The sequence below is a fragment of the Tenrec ecaudatus genome, chromosome 2, assembly GCF_050624435.1.
Source record: "Tenrec ecaudatus isolate mTenEca1 chromosome 2, mTenEca1.hap1, whole genome shotgun sequence".
NCBI lineage: Eukaryota > Metazoa > Chordata > Mammalia > Afrosoricida > Tenrecidae > Tenrec > Tenrec ecaudatus.
Window position 1 is genome coordinate 94,157,712 of NC_134531.1, and position 12,346 is coordinate 94,170,057.

General features: G+C 42.0%; 1 protein-coding gene across 4 annotated transcripts in view; it reads right to left on the reverse strand.

The window, feature by feature from the left end:
* The window catches only part of MCTP1 (multiple C2 and transmembrane domain containing 1), a 669,880-nt gene that overhangs the window by 218,254 nt on the left and 439,280 nt on the right, over nt 1–12,346 (reverse strand). For all 4 annotated transcript variants that reach the window (XM_075543074.1, XM_075543073.1, XM_075543072.1 and 1 more), the window contains 2 exons: nt 9,670–9,856; nt 4,605–4,698 (listed from right to left, as the gene is read on the reverse strand). In XM_075543074.1, coding sequence (XP_075399189.1) covers nt 4,605–4,698; nt 9,670–9,856 — 281 coding nt within the window. The remainder of the gene's footprint in view (nt 1–4,604; nt 4,699–9,669; nt 9,857–12,346) is intronic.

Below are 12,346 nucleotides of genomic sequence, written 5' to 3' on the forward strand. Positions count from 1 at the left end.
GGAGGCACAGTAATCAAAGTGTTAAAATTCATTTCATGCATCTCTCATTTGCTTCTTAGCTGATATTTACCACGCAATTCTGTGAGAAAGTAGAGGCCTAAGATGCTCCAGATAAATGGCTCAATTAATTGTACAGAGGTAGACCTCTTTGAGCTGAGCCAGAGCTGTGAGCTCTTTATTAAAAGCACTGTTCTGTAGCCCATAACCTTGTTCCTTGACTCCTCTCTGGTTTCCAATTTAAACAAGTCCCCATGCGGCCTGCTCTAAAGGGCTTTGTCTCCCTGTCATTGTTAAGAGAGCGGAGGCATCCTGGAAGTGTGAAATCAGACCTCATGAGTTGAACGGTTCCCCAGGGAACGCGGGACTGCGCAGAAGGTCAAAGTCATGGGCCGGACCATCTAAAAGTGTCTGATCGCCGGTCTGTGACACAGCAGTGGGAGGGGGCGGGTAGACTGAAGAGGATTGAAATTGAACACATCTTAATTAAAGCACACAGACAGCAAAACAAAATGTTTTCTCGGCAGCCTGTCCAATGGGGCTTAAATTTAGCTCTGCTAATGAATCTGAGCTGCTAACTGTTATTTCTTAAGATAATAAGACTCTCCCTGAAACTGATAACAACAACAACAACAACACAACAACAAAAAACTGTATCATGTCTTTTTCTGCTATTTTGTTACTTAAATATTTTCTAACAACGAAGACAGTTTTCCTGAAGGGAAAAAAAAACAAGAACAACTCCCTGGGAAGTCTCTGCAAACACAAGGGGAGTAAACATCTCTCTTGATCAGTAGAGGGCCTCCAGACGGGGCTGGGTGAGTTTAAGTCTGAATGCAGAGGCTCGCTTGAGAAAAAGATATGCTCATTTAATGGGACGGCGTCTCTGACAGGGTCTGTTAATTGTAAAATGCTCTCTCTCTTTCCTTTGTTTTCTGAAAGAGGGTGCATTAATTTGAGAGATCAATGCACCTGGGGTGGAGGAGTTTTATATGAAAGCACCTTTTAGTAGGGTGAAGAGGTGGGGCATCTCCCGTATCGTACTTTCTGAAACAGAGTGGCTGGTCTCCCTGGGGAGGCGGTGACCCCATTCTCTGGACTCAAGAAAACAACCCAGGGGGACATGAAGGGGAGGGGCTGAGGAGAAGAACCCCTTTCTCTTTCTTCTCTTAATACTTGAAAGAACCAATAGACCAGGTCTAAATACACGGCAAAGAAAGCCTCCCTCAATATAGAAGACTTTAAATGTTCTGCTGAAAGCTGAAGAAATTAGGTCCTGCCCAAGGAAAAGGATAATTAGAAGCTAGGAAAGACGATTTCCAGCATGAACTATTTCCCACCACCAGGGGAAAGAAAGAAGAGAAAGAAAATGTCCAACTCTGTGGTCTTTCTGTCCTTCCAGTCCATCCAGTCCAAGACACACGATGCAGTGGGGAAGAGGCTCCTGCCCAGGGAGTGTGCACGGGGCCAGGTGGTCTCTGGGTTTAGCCTTGACCGTGCAGAGAAACATTAACATTTTCACTGGTGAGCTGCCTGGCAAAGTAAGCTGTACTGAGCAGTATTTCTCCACGACCCAAACGTTTTCGTCCTCACCCCACATTTTGCTGACCGATTTCTAAATCCCGAGGGCCGCATTCTCAGGCTGTGAAAGGCTGCCCACCATTTGACTGAAATTTCAATCCACTCTTGTGGCTCTCTCAATGCATGTGTATGCGTGGGAGTTGTAAATTGAGGCCCTAACCACCAGAGTTAATCTCTTTTTAAAATCTGTCTTAACCTTAATGATTTGAAGTGCACTGTCCAACACTGGTCTATTGAGACGGAAGAAAAAACTGCCCTGGACTATCAACAGTTTATTAGAGGCTTAACTGAAGTGGGTTACTGTAGTAGTTGTTCAGCTGAACAAGGGTAGAGGCTTTTGGTGGAAAGAGAAAGAATTGAGGGTTTCATTAAAAAGTAATTTGTGCTTTATACTCACTCATTCAAAGAGCGTCTCAATTGCTCTTTATTCACCCAGAGTTAATACAGTATCACAATGTTTCTCAATGAATGTACAGAAACAAAAGAAAAAATTTTACGCTTTGAAAGGGAAAAATTCTTTGTAATTGCAGTAAGGATGGATGGCTACTGAAAAGATTACAGCATCTTTCTCTCCTGTGCCAGCGTTTAATGATGGGCGTTATCATTTTCAAATCTCAGCTTAAACAGTGAAAGTTTAACAGACTACTTTGTGCTTCTACCATTAAAAACATTTCTCCGATAGCGCACAGTTGGCCAAATCTTAAAGTGGACTAGGCAAAAGGTTGTCTGGAGTCACCCCCAAAGTTCATACTAATAGCCAACCTCCTTTTTAGATCAGGTCAGAAACTATTCTTGGCTTTGCACCGAGTGATCGGTGATTTAAAACCTCCTCCTCCATCCACCACACTCTTAAATGGAAGCTAATTTGAGGATTTGAGGGCAGCACAAGTCCCTCTTTACAAACTGCGGCTCCAGGTCTTGTGGAGCTGGACCGTCCTGATACACTGGTATGTCACATTTTAAAGTGCTGCTCTGAGAAGCCAGAGACAAGTGCACAGAGAGTTGATCCGGACGCCACACCCGATGACAAACACCCAGAAAAAATACTTATGCTTTGCAGAAGTGAACATTAGATAAAATGTTGGCGGCATATTCGGACACCTGTGAGTGAAAGATCCGATCCTCAATCTTTGCTACCATAACAAATGGCACACAGGCCACAAAGGTTCAAGAGTGAGCAAGGTCAAAGATGGAATGATTCTCTCTTCCTGAATAGTTCAACATCTCTCTTGTTCAAATCCAAGCACATTAGACTATAAGGTCAGCTTGAAATGAGGAATCATTAGATTTATAGCCCGAAAACTTGAGGGGGGGAAATGGAGAATTTGTTTTTTACTGTTCCCCAAATCAATGTTCATTTTATCAAATCAGTATTATGTCTCCTTCTATCTCTCGGGAAAAGACTATTGTTAGTCACATTAATTTACATAGAACCATTAGGAAAGCAATATCTCTATTTTTCCCATCTTGGGGACAACATGTAGTTTAACTTCCATAGTGGCAGATAGGCCAGCTGGGTTAACATAGTTTGCATATTCATGAAGTTTTAAAAGCCATGACAGCTTCTCTCCAAGAGAAGATAAACTTATATAATTGCATTCAACTTGTTCAAATGGACAGGTAGCTAAGCTTTGAAGTAAAAGGCTCTTGTATTTTTTAATCAGAAATTACTATGTCTAGATTAATTCTATTATAACTATACCGGCAATATTTTTTAAAAGAAGAAATTGAATAAATCTAAATGTGACTAGTAAAAAGAGTCAAGTCAGCACATATGCAAAAAGATGACAAACTATTGTCTCTCCTACCACTTCCAGGCATGCCTCTTTTGAAAGAATATTTGACAGTTTTTATTATCTTCTTGGTTACAAATGAGCTGATAATTATCTCTTTAAGGAAACTGTATATTCTCACATTTTAATCACACAATAAATAGTCACTTGATAATATGCAAATACTAAAATTGAAGAATATTGTCATTTTGGAGCTAACATCTGCTATTTTAATTTTAAGGTATGCTACCTTTTAGTTTGGTTTTGATTCTTCTATCAATTGAATTAAAGAAGAGTATAGGAATATAAGGATTTCTCAGACCCTCAGATGGCAAGAAAAGTACGTTCCTTCCCTTCTAATAAGTCAATTATTTATTTAGGGTCATTTTGCTGAACATTTAGCAAGAGTAAGCATATTTTCACAAATAACAATTAGACAATTTCAGGTACACTATAAAAATCAGTCAACTCTACCATGTTTACTATCCATCTTTTGAGATGGATAATTTATGGAATGTTAGAAATCTCCATATATCATTATGAAATCAAATAATAAACGAATGGTCACAGCTGCAAACTGACAAAAAAAGGATTGATAAAAAAATAACTGCCAGGTTATTTGTGAACATGTCATACATAGCAACAGCAGTATTCAAATCAGGGAGCCTTCAATTAAGCAAATTGAGAGGCAAGATTCATTTTGGGATATTTGGAGGCCTTTTTGTGGTTTAAAAAAAATGGTAACAATTTCCATGGTCTCTCAGTAACTTGGACAGCTAAAGAACTGGATCAGAAACCCCAATACTAAGAGTATTTACCAAGTTACTGAGTATGATGCTGCTAAGCTTTCCAGTGAAGTACACACACAAATTTCATGCATGCGAGTTACACGTGTTCTGGCTCTGTGATCTCATCCGAGGGCAGGTCATACTGGCTGAGTGAAGATGAGATCATATGATGGGACTCGAAAACTATACCCACTCTGGCTTGAAGGCCAGAGAAGACGACACTAAAAAGTTACTTTGCTTCTAACTATGTCTTTTAAATAGATCACCTTGTCTTAAAAAAAGACAAACCAAACCAGTGACTGGATCAAATTTGGGAGGCCAGCAGCTTTTTGCCAGATCAACTCTTACCTTTATATTTCAAGGATTTACTTTGATGATCCAATAGGATAAAATGGCAACTTAGATTATTCCTGGTGTGGAACTCGCATGAAGATGGGTGGAAGCCAGAGACCTGCCTGTTCCTTACCTGTGACGTCAGCAGCCATCAGCCCTTCGGCTCTGATTACTTTCACTTGGAGGAATCCCACGTCCTTGAGGTTGTGGAATATCCGCAATGGGCTCTGAAAGACCCAACATCAGTGTTAGAGACGAGGTCCTAATATATCCTAAACAGTGAGCTGAGAAACACTATGCTTTATGGTCCCTCTCAAGCTGATGCTTAAGTGGTTCAAGGGGTTATTTGTGCTTCTTCAATATAAATTACTCTTCCATCAACATATATATATACACATATATATACCCACAGGCAAACACACACATATATTCATACCAACATATTTATGTAGATATTTGTGTAAGTAGATTTGAAAAAAACAAACAAAAAGACCATGATATTTCATCCCTCTACATAATCCTCAGGGGAAGGTGAATACAAATGGTCCGTAAGGATATGTCTTCTTTCTTCCTTCAGCTTGCCCTCCACAGCGAACCAAGCAACCTTTCATCTGTGGATGCGGTTGGCTTGAAGACGAATGACTCCTGGTGTTGAATTTTAACTTGTTGGTTGTGTGACACACTACACTTTGGGGATAAGAAAGTTAACATTACACTAATGATTTTTTTCCTGGTACTTTCTTCATGTGGAGATTTAGAAATTGATTGTGTGCTATGAGAGTTACATCACCTAAGGACTATCTTGTAATGGTTAATTCAAAAGAAGTCTGTAGTTCTATACATCTAGTAAATAAAAGACATATAAGAGTTCATTATGATAAATGACATTGCTGACTAACAATAACTTCAAAAGGGATGAGTGATTTTCCTGAAATGTATCATTTCATTCTGTACATTCTACACGGTGTAGAAATAGAAGGAAACAAACATTGGGAGAAGAACATGGTCTAAATTATACAACTGATTTCACTTCATAAGTTATACAATTGATTTCATACTATTGCCACTGATCCATCACGAGTAGTTCTTGCAGGGATTAAAAGAGGGACCCCAAGACAATGACATTGCAGGCTTACCCCTGGGCATAGTTACCTAGTCAAATGAACCTAGCAAGGACCAACATGCATTTATTTCTTTTTGCTTCAGAGGAGGTCAGCATTTCTACTCAGGAAGGCCAACATGCTTCTTTACCATAAGCTCTACAGTGCCTCATAACCAGGGAGTACACTATAATCAAGCTATCTACTAAAAGGTTATCAAAGAGCGTTCTCAGAGTCTTATTAATAAAGTGAGAATACGGACAAGCCCAAGCACAGTGTTCTATGAACTTTATCAGCCCCATATGACTGAGCATTGTTTACACTGAAGTTAAGACCTTGCTTTACAGAGAGTAGCAATTGTAGATATAGGTGTAATCTCATAGCCTACCTTTTTAAAAAAAATAGTGTTTATCACAAGGATTAACTCTTAATCGCTTATTATTTCTAAGCAGTTGTTTACCATCCCAAATCTGCTTAAATTCACCAGGTGACAGGGCTCACTGAAAACGCATTCTGCCCGGCATTCCTCAAAGCCAAGGGTTTCCTGGGTGTGGGTGAGTCCGGCTAGCGCTGTCATTACCCAGAGGTTTGCGGGAATGCTGTTTTCCTAATGCAGCCAGTGTCAAGTTTGGGAAGCTCTGGCCTTATCTCAGAGCTTACCCAGTATTCGAAATCACATCAAGTTTCCTATCCGAATGGCGAGGAACAGTTTTATTCAAAGGTGTCTGTACCTTAATTTTCAGAATCCATGTAAAGCAAGTGTCATTGTTATTAAAGCATGTACCACCACACCTCCTGTGGGAGAATTGTTTCCTACTGGGAGCCTCGTCCCACAGACATATTGTCTTCTGGCGCTTTAGCTCCGATGCTTTGAGTTAAGCACTGTTTGAAGATTTCATCTCCTCCAGTCAGCTGACACTCAGTAACGTATAGCAAATTCAAATGTCCAGGCCAGTGACACAAGCATTACAATAATCAAACCCATAGCTGCTGAGTCGATTCGGGCTCCTAGTGACCCGAGAGAACCTCGTGCAGTGGCCCCATAGTTCCCTAGGTGGTAAATCATTAGGGAAACAGACAGTCACAGCTCTCTCCTGTGGAGTGGCTGGGGGGCTCGAACCTGCAGATCTGCTGGTTAGTAGCCCAGCCAGTAACCGCTGCATCAGCAGGGCCCTCTTCGGATAAAAATAGGAATGACATAAAATATAAAATAACAAATATATTTGTCTGTGCATATAACTTCAAGCAATGCTTCATCAGGAGGTATTTCTGCTTTGTTACGTATGGTTCTTTTCAAAAGCCTCCAAACCTGGGATGGATGCTGAAGCCAGAAATTTCCATAGCAGAGGAATCTATGATTTGCTGTGAATCCTTTCAGCCCTCAATAGATGGGAAAAGATTGAAATGCTCTGGAGAGCAGTCCTCTTTATTTTTTTAATGAAAGGCTGTATAATATATTTTCTCTATGGCTGCAGCAGCTGTCAGGGGGAGCATCGCAGTTCAGCTCTATTATGGCAGAGGCAATACCCCATCCTATGGCATCCAGATGCTCTGAGGGGCCAGAGCTGATTGACAGCTTGTCACCGTGACGTCTTATTCCATCTCTGTTATGGAGAAAATTAATGTCACACCACCAGCCTTATGACTCGCTGTCATCTTAGAACCGCTCACCTTTTATCAATGCTCTAAATAACATTTCAAGCCCATCGCCTCACGGTGGACAATCCGGTCAAGGGACATTAAATCGGATGACTGTGAAATGTCATAATAAAAATGGAATGCTAACAACTTCTTCTCTAAACTAGCTCCTCTGGTTTTTAAACTGTGACAAGGGGGAGCAAGGGTTCAGCATACCCGTTCTGAAAAGGTCATACAATCGCTCTTGGTCTACTACCCATTACTAACTGGCCCCTATTGACCTTCCCTCCTTCCCTCCCCCCAAAAAGAAGAAAAAAGGAATTAGCCATCTTTTTAGAAACGTGGTCACCAAATAACGGCTCACACAGGGATGTCTGTTTAATTTGTGGGCCTGCGATGCTTAGCAATGAACAGGTAAATGACAACAACCAGGAGCGTTTGTATTTCCTGCTTCCATTCTCCCCAGTGCTGCTTCATACAAGTGTGGGAGGCATTCATGGGCATGCCTGACCACAACTCCTAAGTTTAGCAGGAACTTTTACAGACTTGTGCTCTTATGGGGAAATGTAAATAATTCTCCAAATGAATGCAACAACCTGTGCTTTATAGTTCTCAAACACAGTGGTATTTCAGACACAAGATTGCATTTGTTCACTTGGCCATCTGAGTTATAAAAAAGGGAATATGTTGAGACCATAAGATGTAGGTTTTTGTCCTTGAATTGCTATGAGTAAATATGACACATAGGCTATATTGAATGTTGCAGTTTCTTAGCAAGTGGGTCTATGGAAGGTGGTGATACTGGCCTATGTCAGAAATTCAGGGTGAAGTTGCTATATTTATATCTATTTCGTGTTTAATATTTTGAGCACTGTAGAATCTGATCATAATGCTGGTCCATTATCATGTGATTTTATATCTTATCGAGAAAATAAGGTGCATTTGAAAGAAGATATAGGAACAAATATTTAAATTCTGAATGGAAATGATTTAAGAAAGTCTATCCAGCAAAAAAAAAAAAGATAGAGAATCAATAAGAACTGGATTATCTCTAATTATATAGGCAGCAGTATCATTCTAATATATGAGGGAGTATCAATGCATTAATCTACCAAATATAGTACTATAATACCTAGCAAGAATTTTATATTAATATGCCAATTAAATCCATGGACCTTTTAAAAAATAATTCATATAAATTCCTTCTGGTCACAAGAGTATGTTTTGGTGAGCACCAAAATGTGAAAGAATCTCCATAATTGCCGTCCTCTATGATAAGATGTCCCACAATACCTGAGGCTCTTATTTGGTTTAAAAATATATACTATTTAGCCTCGCAAAGTCACCTCTATTAAACTGTTTATGATAACACCTCTGGTGGATGAGTTGTACAAGCATTAGCAGACAGCTGATTCGGGGGAGATAGGCCGAATAAATTTGCTGAAGCGCACATCCTGCTAATCTGTTTGAAGAATATTGTAGGGCATTAGTACCAGCACTTCATGTTATCTGCACAGCCTGATAAGGTACGTCTTTATTAAATTCAGTTATTGAAAGGATGTCAGTCAGCAAATAGGAATATTTTAAAATCTAAAAAAAAAAAAATTAAGCGGCTCTTTGTTAGTCGGAGCTTGGTTTCATGGCTGAGTGTCTAGAGAAGCCTTCCCCACACCTGGCAGCGTCGCACAATACAAGCTTTGTGATCTTAAGTGGGAAAGCTTTCTCTCCAGCGACACTGACCTGTGTGTGCAGCATTGACAGGCAATGGTGGAGTAACAGCTCCCCTCCCTGTTGGTAGGCGAGAACTGCATGGTGGCAGAGGAAAGGCACCTTGCCAGGAGGCCAGGGCTGTGGATGTGGGCGCCACTCTGCCTAAGCTGAGGAGGGCAGTAATAGCGACTCCCTGCCCCACCCTGCCACTCCACACTCCATCAAAAGCAAAGGAGGCTTCGTTTTAATGCTATTGGACGTTCGGCTACGGAATCATCCAAGAAAGAAAATCTGGCTATTTTTTTTCTTTCCCCCAAGTAGTTGAAAATAAAAATCACTTGAGCGAATACTCTCTAGTTACCAAGCTACTAATTAAAGTGAGTGCCATTAGCTCCTTTGCAGACTTGCAAAGACAAAGACGTCTTAATTGCCCCTGCAAAGAGTGAAGGGGTTATTGTTCAGGGGAGATTGCCGGTTAACTTTCCTTGGTGGGAAGCTTCCCTGTGTGATCCTGCTGCTCCTAAAACTCACTGGGGAAAACTGCAGAGACCCCAGCTTCTCTGGGGTCCAAGAGACCCCAGAGACTGGGAGATGGCGGTGCGTGAGGCCAGGCTATCTGCAAAGGCCTGGCTCAGCTTGCTTTTTCCGCAGGCTCTTGCTTCCGACAGCTGCCTCGGCCCAGGTTCCACCAGGTACATTATTTACACTGTCGTCAAGCCTCCCCCAGCAGGAGGAGGGTTACATACGTACATATCTCTTTAATATCGCCTCCCGTTCTTTCTGGTCCTCCAAGGAGTTGCCGGAGAGGTCAGAGATGCAGACAGTGGCCGAAGCCGTCAGGGTGACCAGCAGCACCAGGTGTCCCGCTCCCTCTTCCAGCTGCAACTCCAACTTGTGCGTCTGTTCCTTACTGAGGGCTGACAGGTCGACCTGGCACCTGGAAACGAATGTTCGGCATCAGCAAGTAGCTTTCTTCTGCTTTTAAAACTATAAAACTCAGCTAGATGGAAAACCACATCAACAGCCAGAGGATTCCCACCAGTGAGAGAATATGCCTTTTCTGTCCACTGACTTCCTTCACAAAGTTCAGACCATGATTTTAAAAATACTTAGAGTTGTCGATTTCCTGTAAGAATATATATATATATCTCCTTTATGAGTGGTAGAGCCTGGGCCAACACCTTGAGTGGATAGATAGATAGATAGATAGATAGATAGATAGATAGATAGATAGATACTTAAGTGTGCGTATCTGCCTGGATTGCCACTCTCTGGCAACCATATTCATAGAGCAGTGTGGATGTTCAATCCCTGGGTGGCTAAAGAAATAGGTCAGCGGGCCTTTACTTTCAAAAGACTCGTGCGAGTAGCGTAGAGAGGTAAATGATGGAGAATCTGCTTTTTATGTCTCTAGTACAACAACCAGAGCCCTGGTGGTGTAGTTGTTAAGAGTTGGGCTGCTAATCTCAAGGTCAGCGGTTTGAAACCACCAGCTGCTCTGCAGGAGGAAGGGGACACTTTCTACTCCCAGAAAGAATGACAGTCTTGGAAACCAACACAGATGGGGCTGCTATGAGCCAGAATTGACTAGATGTTGTGCATCTGAGGTTGTAAGAAAGGATGCGTTCCTCTCAGTCCTACGGCTTATGAAGCAGCAAATAAGAATGCGTGCTTTGACGCTGCCAGGAACTTACCGTCTTTAACGCCAAGTCAATTGATGAAGAGCATCTTGCATACATCTAAGTAAACAATAAACCCCAAATGAATGGGAAGCCATAATCGTGCAAGGGTACCGCCCCAGAATAGTCACAACAGCGCTCCTCAGGATGGTGGCCCAGGCTCTGCGACCCATAGAGCAAAGCACCTTGACAACCCTTTCCGTGGAAATGCTAGTAGGTGCTGAAGAGAAACACAGTGTGGTGGCCACCAGGCTGGTAAACTGAGAGAACAGAGGCAGGCATGAATACAAGGCATTTAAAGTAAGAAATGGCCAATGACATGCATCAAGGTGGTAACAGATCAGAAACGGGTAAAGACTGATTAAATTTGTGCTCCTGTTCCTTATTCCTTTTACCGCTGGTCTGTTTTGCAATTAAAATTCTGTGAAGAGGGCCTCAAAGCTTATCGTTGGACTCAGCTCCCCTTTGGTACAAGCGCTTTCTAGAAATTGAACCCCAGGCTGTCATTTGCCTTTTCCTTTCGTCCACTAGCCAGCACGGGCTGCAGCGGGATTAAAAACCAACGGCCGGCCGATGATCATAGAGGCAGAGAACAGAAAGAAAAGAAGCTCCCTGGTCTGTAGGGAAAAGTCCAAGAAAACCAAAACTGGGAGTCTGTACCAAGGGTGGAAAAGGAGTCGTAGTGGCACAATGGTTGGACATTCCGCTGCCAAGGGAAAGATGGGCACTTGGAGCCCAGCAAGTGGCTCTGCAGGGAAGACCTACATTCTGCTCCTATCAAGATGACAGGGTAGGAAGCCCAATGGGCAGTTCTGTCATATCGGGTCCCACAAGTTTGAATCTACTCCACAGCACATCCGATTTCAGAAGACATCTCCCTCGAATTAGAATGTGGACGAAGTAACCACATTGGGTCTGTTAACATAACATCCATTTCAAAGGACTATTTTGCTACCCATAAATTCTACAGTGAAAATGGCCTATGAATTGCCTTTTCTTGTCAGCAGGGCCTGTGACTAATGAGGCTAGAATGTGACAGTGAAAGACAGGCCTCTGAAAGTATTCTCTAATCCAAATGGAAAGAAAGCATGACTACGATGCTCTGCAGCTAGAAAATCTGGCACAGGGCCCGGCTGGTGGCGAGAGAGCAAGGAACAAGGGTTAAAATTCCCCTGAGACCAAGCAGGGCCTTTCACTTCCTTTGATCATGCACTTCCCAGTCCCTTGCTGGTGTTACTTCTCTCTCTGTCTCTCCCTCTCTCCTCCCCCCCCCTCTTTCTTTTGTTGCTGCCCTACTGTTACAGTACAGCACACTGACACCTTCTTCAAGAGCCCCTTCTCTGTCAATTACCACTTTCTACTGTTAATGTCGATATTGGAGTTCTTCTCAGGAAAGCCAGTATACTTAATGCTTTAGCCTTGGGGAAGGTTCCCTAAAGATGATTTGGTGTAGGAACTACAAGGTGGCAACTTTCAGATTGATATTTTAAAATTTGTCCACAGACTTTTTTGTTTATTTGTTGCTGATAGTAGTACAAAGTTGGGAAATCAAATCATTTTAGAGAAGGCTGGTGTTCCTTGAGTTGATTCCCCATTAGCTTACAGAGAGTTTCATTCATTTAATTATTATGCCTTGTACTGATAGGCTTCAGGGTTGATGAATGCCTGAAATCTCCTAGTGTGCCAATGAGAAAACGGAGACCCATAGCGGTTGGATACTTCAATACAGTTAGTGGCAGGGCCAGGAT